General features: G+C 38.9%; 1 protein-coding gene across 10 annotated transcripts in view; it reads right to left on the reverse strand.

The window, feature by feature from the left end:
• The window catches only part of NFXL1 (nuclear transcription factor, X-box binding like 1), a 56,525-nt gene extending 45,684 nt beyond the window's left edge, over positions 1-10,841 (reverse strand). For 2 of the 10 annotated variants that reach the window (XM_069593076.1, XM_069593071.1), the window contains exons 1-5: positions 10,459-10,841; positions 9,871-10,056; positions 6,789-6,965; positions 2,990-3,099; positions 1,043-1,173 (exon numbers count right to left, since the gene is read on the reverse strand). In XM_069593076.1, the coding sequence (XP_069449177.1) occupies positions 1,043-1,173; positions 2,990-3,099; positions 6,789-6,965; positions 9,871-10,054 (602 nt within the window). In that variant the 5' untranslated portion in view covers positions 10,055-10,056; positions 10,459-10,841. Of the gene's footprint in view, positions 1-1,042; positions 1,174-2,989; positions 3,100-6,788; positions 6,966-9,810; positions 10,057-10,395 lie in introns of all 10 variants that reach the window. The other 8 variants (XM_069593075.1, XM_069593067.1, XM_069593073.1 and 5 more) reach the window with 7 other exon arrangements.
• Positions 10,842-15,089: the final 4,248 nt, after the last annotated feature.

Genomic DNA, 15,089 nt, shown 5'->3' on the forward strand with positions numbered 1-15,089 from the left:
CCTGAACTTTATTCTTGAGTTATTCATTCCAATTTTATAAGGCTCACTATTTTAAAAGTTTGGTTGGGTGGTCTACGAATAAGCAAACTATATTAGCAATAGCAAGCAGAAGAGAGGAATCAGGTTACAGGTAGGCAATATAGCAGCAAGAAACATGACAAAATCTAGAAGGGGAAAAATATTTGAAAATAAAAAATATTCATATTTAACATCTAATACAAAAATATACACATTTCAAATATGCCTAAGTCAAAGAAAAGTTCAAATATTATATCACATTCTCTGCTAAAACAGATTTTTACCCAGCAAGACTAAAATAAAGCAGTTTTGGTCGTAGAAGCCAAACTAAAATAATAAATGTAGAAAATTTAATGAGATTGGATAACCTGAAGCTTTGATAGATTTTGAGGATAAAACTAGGAAGCCAATGATCAAAAATGTTAGATGACAGTCTTGTACAATGTAATACTAAAATATATAAACAGGAGCTCCTGAGAGAAGCTGCAGAATTTCAATGGATTCTAGTCAAAAAGAAATTAAAAGTTCTTTAAAAAGATAACTAAGTGCACCAGCCCCAAGCATCCAGTATCATACAGAGAGATGGTACGGGGAGGGAGGAGGGAGGGGGGTTCAGGATGGGTACACGTGTATACCTGTGGCGGATTCATGTTGACGCATGGTAAAACCAATACAATATTGTAAAGTAATTAACCTCCAATTAAAATAAATAAATTTATATTTAAAAACAATAAAAATAAAGAAACCAGAATGGAAAAAAAAAAAGATAACTAAGACATTGCTTTGTGGTTGGGGGGCGGGGGGAGGGGGGAAGAATCTAAATGATTTATTAGTTACCAAAAGGAACTAGTAGTTATACAAGCTGGGGCAATGGGGGGAGCCATTAGTAGGTTTCATATCTTCACAAACCAAATGACTACTTGAAGGCCAAGCATGGACAATGAAATTGCCAATAAAGCAACTTAGAAGCTACAATTTTCATTTACTTACTACTAAGCACTCCAACTAAATTAGAGAAAATTACCATGGCCAGGGATAATCTCTCTTTCCAAAATCATCATCCGTCAGAGAAGATACCAGAAACTGGCTGTCTTTAGCCCACTTCTGGATACAGGGCATGTGAAATATACAGAAACATCCTGAACAACTCCAAACCTAAGACAAAGGTTATCAGAGATTAACAAACACAAAATGATTTTTCTTTGATAATTCCACAATACTTTAAAATAAGTACCATTTTCAAGAGCTAATTATAGAAAAAAACCTTCCTCTAGCATAATAGAACAAATGTTCTTTAAAAAAATTAATTTACATGTAGAACACTTAAAAGAAAAATAATATTAACCATTCAGATTCATTCAGCTAGAAACTACTGCTAACATTCTGAAAAATCTCTAATATTTTTGTATATATTTCATACTTTTTAAAAAATGAGGTCACACTGCACTTACTGATATGTAACTATAGCCTTTTTTTTAACATAGTATAAGCATTTACCCTTATCAAATATGTCCATACAACATGATATTTATAGCTGTATAGCAGGTATCACACTGATTTATATACTATAATTTAACAAATTATGGGTTGTTGTACATTTAGGTTTTTCTAATTGTAAATAACACCACAAAAGGAATCCTTAAACACAAGTATGTACATATAATCTCTGTTGCCCCATTGTTATAAAAAATCTATTAGTCTCGCAATTAATGCTAAATTCTAAAACTTGAGTGAACAAAAAAACTTGAAAATATATATATAAATATCATAAGCCAGCAGAAGCACTGAAAAAAAGCTAACTTCTTAGTTTGAGTTCCCCAAAAAAAGCAGTGCCTAAGAAAAGAACTGTGATATAGAAGCAAAAGGTCAAGAGAGAGAAAAGGAAATGCAAATAAACTGCATATTACTCAGCTGATTACCACTAAGGGCCAAAGTTCAGTCCCGTTCGGAATGCTCTGAAGAACCACATAAAACATGCCTAGGACAACTCCAGCCCTAACCACTAGCAAACAGGAAGCTGGGGCACTCATTCCCCAGCTTCCTATGGTGGAATGTTGCCCCAGCGGGCATTAACTCTGCCCTGCTTCAGTACTTCCTGCTGAGTTAGTTCCCAAAGAGAAAGCAGTGAGGTTGGGAAAACAGCATTAAACAGCAAGTGTTTAATGCAGAGACTATTCCTCCACTGCAGCTGAATTCAGAGTAAGCCAACCAGAAGCACTAAAGGCACCTGCAGCTGCTATGCTAACCTATCTGATATAGCTTAAATTTCTGGCTCATTCTACATGACCCATCCATTTCACATCTGACCACACTGCCCTTCTCTAGGCAATGGGGCTACAACAGCAGAGGATTAACTTGAGGTCTAAATGGTGAGTCTATCACACTCAGTCATCACTTCCCCTTAATTGCTTTATTAATGCTCTTTAAATTTACATATATATTAACTTCACCATTAGGCCATAGAATCTCTAAGTACATAAGTTATCTCTGAATCCATCCCTCCCTATTAACCCTAGCCCCTTTCCAGAAACACCTTCAACACAAGAGAAGCTCACGAATAAACCATAAATGTCACTGCTAGGTTTTACTTCCTTGAAGGCAGGGAACACAACTATATTTTTTAAAACCTGGTGAAAGTAATGAAATATAGTTTAACATTTCAGTACTTGTGAATCTCTACAACGTACTGATGCTAAAAAGGCTTTATCAACATGACATATGCATTGAAACTGAAGATATTTGCTTCAGTTTTATAAATAGTGCTGAAAATATTCATTGCTCATTTAGAGGTATTTTTCTTTTAATCACAGATTCCCCAAAAGTGAATATCAATTTATAAATAGAATTCTCAAATGAAACATTTTTGAACAAAAATAAGCAAAAAGAGTAATAAATGATTGCAAATTATACAAGCAAAATAAGATATTTGAGGGAGATGATAACATTATTTTAGATAAGGACAAAAACTTACTGCTTGGTTTCTCTTCACTGAAGCAATACAAATTAAGCATGTCATAGCCCCGGCTTGAAAAGCTTCATTTAAGTATTGTTTCGTTCGTTCTAATTCTCGTACATCTCCATCTTGAAATTTAAAAATTGAAAACTTAAGGTTAAGCAACATCTGAAAAGAACACAGTCACCAACAACACTACATTACATGAGAACTGTCTGGTATTATCAATTGTTCAAACTACAGCTAAAAAAAGGAGAAGCTAAAGAAAAAAAGCAACCAGTGAACTGCCAAGAGGTCACAAAGTCCATGCATTCTATTTTGACCTTCTCTCAGAGTTTACCTGCTGTTACAGTCCTTAACAAATCCGGTGGGGGCAGAGCCTCAGGCAAAGGCAGCAAGATGCCAGGTACTAAGAGAAACCATACCTAAAATGAGGTGAAAGGAACTGAAAAGCAGCTCAGCAGAGCCACTGAGCCTAAATATAAGCATATGTCCATCAATGTTTAAGTGCGTAAGAGTCTGCGTGTTACGAGTCTGTCTGACAAAAGCATGTTCTTAGTAAAAATCTGTCGAATGAAAAGATCAATCCAGTACAATAACCTTGTTTCATTAAATTATGCTATTTCTGCTTAAAAAGGAAGCATGACTTAGAAAAAAAAATTACTACACCGAATTTTCTTTAAGCAATCATTAAGCATTTACTTGGTAGACACTGCACTATTTGTATTTCAGTAAGATTAAATAAGATGTTTTTAATTTCATTTTACAGATGAGAAAACTGAAGCACATAACATTTAAGTAACTTCGGTATGGCTCCAAAGTGAGCCCTCTTGACCACTATGCTATGCTGCAGCAAGGGTTTTAATACAGGAAGGTCCAAGAAATAGCAGCACAATAAAAGGCAGAAAAACAACCCCAAAGCTCACATGACACCAAAAGGACAATAATCTGAGTCACTTTAATGTAAGAAAAATAAACCTACAGGCCTTTAGTATAATAAAGATTATTCAATAGGGGTTAACCAAGTCTCCAAGAAAAGTACACTACTAGCATAAACTATCGTAAGTGCAGAACATGGCAATAAAATTGTACAAGCCAAAATTTAGGTCATCAAAAAGAAAAATAAAAAGGACACTTGGATAATTCTTTACTTCCTAAGACCATCTAAGTAAACACAAAAGTCACAAACTCTTGTTCTACCATACCATAAACACAAGTATAATTTAGGTTATTCAATAAAATATATATAAAATCACTCCCAAAACTATAAAATACTATAAACTTACTAAAGACAATTGTTTTGAACAAACATCAAAGTTTGATTGAGAATCCTTAAAAGTAGACTTAGTAACCATATTCTATGTATTTATTTTGCTCTTTGACATAGCTGGCTCTAACAAATGTAGAGCATTTTAACATTTTATCTAATTTAACAGCTACCATGTAACATAGAAGACAAAAAGCAAGATGAATAGACTTTAATAAAATAATTTAATCTTATATTTATAAAATTTATGTAAGACTTCTTTGAAAATTGTGTTAAAACTTGGCTGAAGCAATAAAGTATACTGCCCAAGATGTCATGGTGGCTAGGATGGCATTTGAAGTCATGCATTTTAACAAGATCACTCTGGCAACTGAAGAAAAATGACTGTGAGGAGGCCAAGCCTGGAAACACGAAGTACCAGAGAGGAGGTAGTTACAGCAGATGAAGCAAAAAACGACCTTTAGTAAGTCAATGTGACCAATCCCAGCTTTCTCATCTTTAAAATAGTAGTAATAATAATATCTACCCCACAGAGCTATTATGTGGATTTAAATAACTATTATTTAATAGCTATTAAACCTATTAAACAGCTGTAGGGGCCTGAATTAAGGTGATGACAGTATGGGGAAAGGTGGGGTGAATTTACGAAATTTAGGAAGTAAAACTCAGCAGGACTTGGTGACAATGAGATTGTGTTGCTTTGAAAAGTCAATGTTCATGCCAAGATTCAGAAGGAAAAGACTGTTGTGTCTGAAGAGCTGTCTGACATAGGCTGAGGGGAAGAGTGGGAGCAAATAAAATATACTCATGTCATGTATATGCCAACCCTGCTCCCAGATTTCTGCCTTAGGTGGATGACTGGGAAAACTGTGGCACTACTAATTAATATAAAGAAAACAAAACAATAAATAAGTTATCTTTCAACATATGTTTATGTTTCCATAGGCGAGCAAGACAGCAATTCCCAACAGGAAGCTGACCATTAAAGTCTGAAACTTGACATCAAAGTATAAAGGCTGTGCTCAGGCAGAAAAAATGCAATTTCTTCGGTTAAGTTCTGTTGTTCAATTCACTAACGTGAGATGTGAACCATCTCATAACTCTGGCATTTACTGTACCAGTCAAGTTTCCTGACTTTGGCAGAGGCAAAGTACAGAACACAATGGAATGGATATCAAAATACTTACGGATTTGACACAATACAACATTAACACTTTGAGATGAAAGCTGGGTTAAAAATGAACAAAACTCATATATGATAAAAGTTTTCTAAACACTAGACAGAAATACTCAGTTATATCACTGGATTTCCTATTTAAAAATAACACCTGTACCTAGAATGGTTTAAGTGAGGTCTTCTTGAAGGAAACCTTAAGTTACTTTCTATGAAGTCCTTCAAAAGCAAGAAACCTCAAGGTTCCTCTTTACCAACTTTTACCTGGCTGAGCCAGACTTCTTAGTCAAGCTTCCTAATCTTAATTCCTTGCCAGATATAGTAAATTCCTTGGAAACCATTTTGATGATATGTACCCAGGCTCATGATGCTATCAATATACTCAGCGAACAACTAATGTGGATAATACATACAAGAATGCTTCCAGCAACGACTGTAAGTATAAAATGTGGAACGTGTAAGAGCACTTCACTGAAAATAATCTATTTCTACACTTAGTACCAAATCTTCACAGCAACATCACTTTGCCCCTTGCTCTCATAAACAAATGTGGCTAAGTAACCCAGATATATACAACATACAATGTGACTGTACACACTGAACCTGAGGAGACTAAGATTTTTTTTAAAGCATAAACATCAGAAGTTGTAAGATACAAAATAAAGGAATAAAGTCAAGAAATGAAACTGACTCCAAGATACATTTAACATAATGAAAAAGAAAAAAATGAAGAATCAATTTAAAGGAGTATTCAAAGTCTTCAAGTGCAATCAAACCATCATCAGGAACAACTGGACCCAACTCATCTCTCAGGGAAGATCCCCCATTGCCACTACCCAGGCATACTAATGAGATGCCAATTAAACACCAAAGAGAATTTCTAAGGCTATAAAAGACATTGCCATCCTGTGACTATGATAAAACATATAACTCAAATAGTAAACAGAGAAGGCAATGGCACCCCACTCCAGTACTCTTGCCTGGAAAATCCCATGGACGGAGGAGCCTGGAAGGCTGCAGTCCATGGGGTCGCTGAGGGTCGGACACGACTGAGTGACTTCACTTTCACTTTTCACTTTCACGTATTGGAGAAGGAAATGGCAACCCACTCCAGTGTTCTTGCCTGGAGAATCCCAGGGATGGGGGAGCCTGGTGGGCTGCCATCTATGGGGTCGCACAGAGTTGGACACAACTGAAGTGTCTTAGCCACAGAGGCAGCAAACAGTAAAAGGTCTAAAAATTCAACTCCACAGCACAAGAATGTTTATTCTTAAGATACAAAAAGTATCCCACACAGACTAAAGGTGTTACAAAAAGTCAGGAATATATTTTTCATTTGATGTAAAAATATCAAAATGTAAAAGCTCATACAGTACCTGTTTGAGTAGTATAAGTTATAAACGTATTAGCAACTATTTTTCCTCTTTTTCCTTCAAAATCTTCATCCCCTTCTTCTTCAGATGAAGAGCTAAAGTGTTCTTCAACAATTTTTTTGGCTGCAGCCTGATTAGCCTTCTTGATTTCCTCAAATTTCTTTTGAGACATTAGCTCTGCTTAATAGAAAAAAAGTGAAAAATAAATAAATAAATAAGTGAAAAAAAAGAAAAGAAAAAAGTGTTTTTCATTTCTGCAAAACAATCTCACAAAAAGCAAGACATGAGATACCAACACATTATTAAAATACAGATTTAAAAGTCACCTTTGGTGCATTCTATTTTACTGTCATCTATGAAAAAAAGTATTTGCAAATTTCTTATCATATAGGTAAAGAGAATACCACAATATAAACTTTCACTTTTGTTAAATATTCTGCTAAACGCAACAAACTGTTCTAGAGTGACTAACAAATCAATTTTTTAAATTATAAAGGCAAGTTAAAGTATCAAAAAACTGGTGATCAACCTCAAGACAAGGACATTAACAAAATTAAAGTGAGATGTTTAAAAATAAATGGTAGGAAGGTTCAAGAGGAAAAGGATACACATAGTTGATTCACTTTGTTGTACAGCAGAAACTAATGCAACAATGCAAAGATATTATACTCCAATAATAAAAAAAACTTTTACATGAATGGTACACAGTGATTCTTAAGAGGTGGGAAACATACGCACGGGGAGCACATCAGAATCAGCAAAGCCAGGTGCTTTTTCAAATCATCTTCTTCCATACTACAAACCCAACATGGCCTGGTCCACCAAACACTTAGCACGAGCAATAGTCACTGTGTACCCACTATGTTTACAATTTGCTGCTTAGAAAGCGCAAGAACTTTTTTGTCTTTATTAGCATGTGGTCACAAAACACATTTACTGAACATTAATCCCACACAAGAAGTGATTGAACGTGGCTCAGACAGTAAAGAACCTGCCTGCATGGGGGAGACCTGGGTTCGATCCCTGGGCCACAAGAAGATCCCCTGGAAGAGGGCATGGTAACCCATCCCAGTATTCTTGCCTGGAGGCTCCCCATGGCCAGAGGAGCCTATCGAGCTACAGTCCATGGGGTCGCAAAGAGTGGGACACGACTGAGTGACTAAGCACAGGAATCCCACACAAACATGGAATCCCACTGCTAACATGGAAAACGTGCTTCTCACAACTTCATTCCAAAAAGAAATGTTAAATAAGTTTTGAATTAGTTCCATTATTCTGTTTAGCAATGTCTGTACTTCTGACTTTGTTACTTGCTTAAATAATGCAAAAAAGAATTAGACTACTTCATAGCACATTCCCAATGAGACTTCAAACTCCTCAAGAGCAAGGACTATCAGAATTCTCTACAAGCATTAATAAACTCTTTGGACAGCAACCACAGTTCAAGAAAGGAGCCACAAACATACTGAATTGATCTTAATTCTTTGATGTCTTAATTCATCAGCGCACTAAGAAATGCACTTTATGCTTGAAACTGATGAGTCACTATTCATACAAGTTTTCCTATTTTAGGTGGTGTATTTGTATTTAATGATGTTTTATCTTTATTTTCCTCATGAAATGCTTTCCTTTTCTTATTGCAGCTGGCTTGGCTGGGAACTCCTGGGTATTTCAAGTAAAACTGGAGGAAAATGTACAGAGCTTACATAGGAATCTTTGAGTGCTAGTAGAAAACTAATTGATATAATAAGATATATGACTCAAAAATTTTTTTAAGGTTGAAGCAGATATAATAAAAAATTCATAACCTGATCAACAGACCCAGATCAGATCATCTCAAAGACAGCTGACAAAGCAACCCTCCCATATACTATTTCTTACAGTCAAATCTCAATTATCCAGTTGAAGGATGCTTGCTTTTCTCTATCTACAAAATCCAAGGAAGTTCACCAAAACTGTTCACAAGTCTCCCTCTTGCATACCTCACTACCACCAATATCATACTCTAACTCACCACTATCATAAACTCAGAATATCACCTAAATTTTAAGTTAGATGAGGAGGGAAAACATTCAGAAGCTCAATTTGCTCCTCCACCTAAAAAAATTTATTTTGAAAAATACAACAATAAAATTATTTCCAGGATTATTCCCTGATCCCCCTGCACTAGTTCACTACTGTGGACAACTGAAAGCTGCATGTGCGCACTCCACCAAAACACTGCTTTGTTGTTCAGTCACTAAGATCTTTGTGACCCCATGAACTGCAGCAAGCCCGGCTTCCCTGTCCTTCACTATCTCTGAGAGTTAGCTCCAACTCCTGTCTCTTGCCTTGGGTGAAGGATATTGACAAGCTGAAGGAGGCCACACCAGATATATCCAGGAAAGGACATCAAATTTGTGACTAGGAATTTGTGACCCCAGTAGAAAACAGTACCACAAAGTCAAGTGCGTACAGGACATAGATAATTAAAGTCACTAAACTAAGTAATCAAACAAAGATGGAAAATGACAACCAGTTGGAGACAAAATCCGAAGGGGAAAGCCTAAATCCAATCTAAAAGGGACTTCTGTAACTCGGCCCAGCCGACTGTTGCCACGCATAAAAGTACCAAAGCCACAGTGTTTTAGAAGAAAAGTTGCTAACCGGATTTTTATGAAATTTTAAAAAGAAAAACAAAAAACTGCCGGCAATCAATTCAGATTTAACGCACTGTGTTAACCAAACTATATGCTATATCAGACCGCTGGGCTACGATTTGCAACCTTAGGGATTCAATAGACAAGAGTGAAGAGAAGACTACGGGACGGAGAAATAACAAAGATTAATATCAATTAAACTGATGATGAATAAGGTGTGATGGGAATTGGCCTAGAATGAGCAGCTGCCTGAAAGCTTTGAGAAGTGAGGCCAATTATAAACTCCCGAAGGAGAAGGAAAGTAGTGAATGCGGAGGCAGCTCAGACTAGGAAGTGCCTTAGGAGGTGGGCATTCAGGTGAGCCCGAGAACAGGAGCCATTCTCACCACCGGCCACGGAAGTCTGCGACGCTTCAGACCCCGCGGGGCTGCGCCGCGCTGAGCTACCTGCAGTCGCAGGGGTGGCCGCACCTCCGGGGCTGCGGCCAGGACCAGCAGCGCCCACCGACCCCTTCTCCCGCCCTCCTCCGGCGCCGCGGAGATGGACTCCATTTCCTGAGGAGGGCGCCGCAGTGGCTCGTCCTCGGGCTCGGCCTCGACCACCGGCCACCTGGCGCCAGGAAGCTTCCATCCCTGCAGAGGGAAAAAAAAAAAAAAAAGTGGAAGGAGCGTGAGGGCTGCGGTGCCGAGGAGTCTGGGGAAAAGGACAGTGAGGGGAACCGAGATGAGGGTGGAGTAAGGAGGGTCTCCGCCGGACGGGGTCCGGATTTGAAAAGGTCGCGGCCCTGTCTCTCCCAGAGGGCGAGCCCCCACTACGCCCAGGCTTTGGAGATGGCTAGGAGAGGGATAGAGCTAGGCAGAGAAATGGACTGCAGAGCAAGGCGCATACACCCACGGAGAAAGAGTCGAGGGAGAAGGAAAGAGCCTCCTGGGCCTCAGAGTAGCGCGGTGATGGGAGAACAACCGACTGACCCGGCGTATCCCGCCGGGAAGCAACTGCAGTAGCAAACCTCAAGGAAAGCTACGTCTCCTTACCGACGGCGCCCGCCTCAAGCGACTACAATTCCCAGAAGTCCAGGCCCACAGATCGCAGAACGCGTGGCATCACCGGCCGCTTCCTCATCCGGGACCTTTTCTGTGTGTTGGCAAGTCCTCGGAACGCATGCGCCAACTGAATCGGGCCTTCGGAAACTACAGTTCCCGAAATTCTCTGGGGTTCGGGCTTCTCTTATAGCTCAGCTGGTAAAGAATACGCCAGCAATGCGGGAGACCTGGGTTCGATCCCTGGGTTGGGAAGATCCCCTGGAGACGGGAAAAGCTACCCACTCCAGTATTCTGGCCTAGAGAATTCTGTGGATTGTATAGTCCATGGGGTCGCAAAGAGTCGAACATGACTGAGCGACTTTCACTTTCACTTCGGGCGGGCGGGGCGCAGAGAGAGCGAACTAGATGGGGAAGTGGGCGGGGCCCTGAGGTGTTCAAGACACCGAAGGTTGCTGCTTTTTCCTCGCAACTTCCCTGAACCTAGCTAGAGTCTGTGCCAGTGGTCGTAATTGACTGCCCACTGTCTTTGGTGCCAGAGAACTTTTCTCGCAGATGGGAAAAGGCATTTACGAGAAAATTACTTGAGGTCGGGGAAGAGGGAGGGAAAGCCGAGGGAGTGTTGCGGTAAAGTGGCTGGAGTGGAAAAAACGCTTTTCTGAAAGTCAAAGAGGAGAGTGAAAAAGTTGGCTTAAAGCTCAACATTCAGAAAACGAAGATCATGGCATCTGGTCCCATCACTTCATGGGAAATAGATGGGGAAACAGTGGAAACAGTGTCAGACTTTTGGCGGGGGGGGGGGGGGGGGGGCACTCCAAAATCACTGCAGATGGTGACTGCAGCCATGAAATTAAAAGACACTTACTACTTGGAAGAAAAGTTATGACCAACCTAGATAGCATATTCAAAAGCAAGAGACATTACTTTGCCGGCTAAGGTCCGTCTAATCAAGGCTATGGTTTTTCCTGTGGTCATGTATGGATGTGAGAGTTGGACTGTGAAGAAGGCTGAGTGCCGAAGAATTGATGCTTTTGAACTGTGGTGTTGGAGAAGACTCTTGAGAGTCCCTTGGACTGCAAGGAGATCCAACCAGTCCATTCTGAAGATCAACCCTGGGATTTCTTTGGAAGGAATGATGCTAAAGCTGAAGCTCCAGTAGTTTGGCCACCTCATGTGAAGAGTGGACTCATTGGAAGAGACTCTGATGCTGGGAGGGATTGGGGGCAGGAGGAGAAGGGGACGACAGAGGATGAGATGGCTGGATGGCATCACTGACTCGATGGACGTGAGTCTGAGTGAACTCCGGGAGATGGTGATGGACAGGGAGGCCTGGCGTGCTGCGATTCATGGGGTCGCAAAGAGTCGGACACGACTGAGCGACTGAACTGAACTGAACTGAACTAAAGGGGTGTAGAAGATAAATCTAACGGCATTAGTATCAAAGTCCTTTATAGTTTATAATATACTGTTTCTGAAGCAGGCCGATTTTTACTTTCACAACAAAAGGAAAAGTAGTTAAGAGCCAGGTCTGGTCCTAATTCTTCTGGCTCTGCTGTTTTCAATAATAGATAAAGAGAAGAGTGGGAGAAATCTTAAAAATTCAGGAGTCTGTCTGGGATTGAGAAATATATTAATTGCTGTTTGGGACTACACGGCCCTTTACAACTCTTCAGCTTAATTAATAAATACCTAATATTAATATAGCATTTATTAAGTTCCAGGCACTATGCAAAGTGTTTTACATATATATGTGTTTTAACAATGTGATACTCAATAATCCTATTTTTATCCCCATTTTACAGCTGAGAACACTGAGGGATAGAGAGGTTAAGTTCCTTGCCCTTGACATAACCTGGTGTTGTTTTCTATTCCATTTTGTAAATTAGAAAATAAAGACACAGAAAACTTTCTTATTAAATATCCTAGCAGAGCCAGGACTGCGGCTGAGCTGTGTGACTCCTGTACTATACTCTTAAAAACACCATACTACTTAATTACTGTGAAAAAGCAATGTTTACATAGAAATTCCCCTTATGTTTAGAGGCCCTAATCAGGCAAAAGACACATGTTCAGAGTTTTTCCCTTGCCATTTTTCCCTTGCCATTTTACAAAGATAATTGATAATCATAATAACTACAGTGGTGTCAAAAAGAATGTTATATGCTATGTGAATGAGCAAGCATTTATTATAGTATTCTCGAAAAGAGTGGAGAGCTGATGGATATTATAATGTGGAAGTATAGGTAAAAAGCACATTTCAAAAGCTACCATTTTCTGCTATTTTCACTTTGAAATTTCAGATAACATTTGAAAGAAACAAGTTCTATTTACCAAAGGGGAACATGAGAAATACATGAAGATGATAAATACTAGATAGTTAAGATTATAAAAATTGATAAATATAATTGTATAGTTCTAATTAATCTTAATTATTAAAAATACTACCCTCAAGAAAAGCGAAAAACAAAAGATTAGCCAACTACTGGCAACAATATGGAGCAATTGGAACTCTCATACATTTTGGTAGGAGTGGAAATTGGTTCAAACTCTTTAGAAAAATGTTGGGCTGTATCTATTAAAGCTAAACATGACTCACTACTAAAGCATGTTCCAAGGACCAAGTAATTCCACTTCTGAATATATACCTGAAAGACCTGAGTGCACAGCTTCACAAAAACTCATTTTATAGCAGCTTTACTCATAATAGTCAAAAACTAGGAACAACCCACATATCTATCAACAGGATAGAAAAATTGCGGTATATTCATATAATAGAATGCTATGCCAAAAGAAATACTGATATGTGAAGCAAGATGAGTAAATCTCAAAGATATCATGTTGAACGAAAGATGCCAGACACAACAGATGACTTACTTGTGAATCCAATTTCATGAAGTTCCTGAACAAGTAACAGAGGCCAGATTAGTGCCTACTTCTGGTAGGGGTGGGAGAATTTTAACTGGGAGGAGGAATAAGGTATTCTCCTGAGTGGTGGGAAAATTCTATCTTAATCTGGGTAGTAGTTTTACTTGTGTGTACGTATGTTAAAACTCAAAATATTATACATTTATGATTTGTGCAATTTACTATATGTATGTTGCTGCTGCTGCTAAGTCACTTCAGTGGTGTCCGATTCTGTGCGACCCCATAGATGGAAGCCCACCTGGCTCCCCCGTCCCTGGGATTCTCCAGGCAAGAGTACTGGAATGGGGTGCCATTGCCTGCTCCAACTATATGTATGACACACCTCAATTTTTAAAGAATCCCAAAATAAAATATAGGAAAAAATAGGATATCTGAATACCCCTGTTGTCCAGTCATTTTAAAAATTATTTGTCCATTACTGACATGTCTCCCTGATACGGATTCGTTTTGCCAGTGTATCAGTATAGCTCCCTGAATACATTTATCTTTGACAAATACATCTAGACGCAGGTAAACACTTTGCCTGTTATCAATACATTGCCCCTCAGCTCCTATTCACCCTTTAGTATGTGCTCTGTGACAGGACAGAACTTGAAGCATCTCCACAGAGATGTTAAGTTTTCTCGGCAGAGGGCACTGGAGAAGCATTGGAGGAAGCAAGACACTCTCCTGTTATTTCCTGCTGCTGTATATATAGTAGGTCAGCCACCTTGCAGCATTTGCCTGGCCTGAAAATAATCTTCCAAAGCAGCCCTCTCAACATAGAAACCGACCTTACGGTCTTCTGCTCACCACTGATCCCCTTGAGTCACCACTCCCTCTGCAGCTGACACCCTCCTCACACCTGCCACAGCACCCCTGAGCCTTGGCTCCCATCCCCTCTGCAAACTCACCCCTCTGGTTTCTGATCACTGCACTCTGCAGGAGACTGCAGAACAGCTGTGGCCAGAACAAACCAGCAAGCTTCTCTGCTATCCAGTGGGCTAAACTACACCTTCTCCAATCAGACTGAATCAATCCTGGGGAGGGAAACACTTCCAAGTTTGTCCTTCCTTGGGTATTCTCCCTCAGTCCTAGAATACCATACGTAGTTTCCTTCTAGTCCTTCTTTTATCAGAGCTTAATAATTCTTTCTATTAAACTTAACCCACTGTGTGGTTTCTATTGTTGATTGGACCAAGACTGATATAAGCACTCAATACCTTTTACTTGACATATTGGATATGATCCAATCACATTGACAGCAAAAATAAATATAGTTAACAAGGAAATAAAGAGGGGAAGTGTCAAGAAAATAAAAGGTACAACATAAAGTGCAAAATATACCAGTTGAAAAAAGTGAGACAGAAGTGCTCTCCGTGGGACAGAAGAAAATTAGAAAACTGAATAATTAGGCTGATTTCTCTAGCCAGGTTAAACACAAATAACTTTCAAGGATAGATTCTTATTTTGCTTTACTTATTAATACTGAGAGAACTGAGTGATAAAAGTAGTATTGTATAATGTTAATTTCATTAAAATAGCATAATTTTTAAACTGGGTGATCAGTTTCTTTTTCTAGTAAAACCTTCAGAAACAAAAGTTAACCAAATATTTATTCATATTTCATCTAAACTATTTTCTAATATTCAGCTAAATAACCCATCCATCAATCAATAATTGAGTCTGGGGCTTCCCTGGTGGCTCAGTGGTAAAGAATC

The sequence above is a fragment of the Ovis canadensis genome, chromosome 6, assembly GCF_042477335.2.
Source record: "Ovis canadensis isolate MfBH-ARS-UI-01 breed Bighorn chromosome 6, ARS-UI_OviCan_v2, whole genome shotgun sequence".
Classification (NCBI taxonomy): Eukaryota; Metazoa; Chordata; class Mammalia; order Artiodactyla; family Bovidae; genus Ovis; species Ovis canadensis.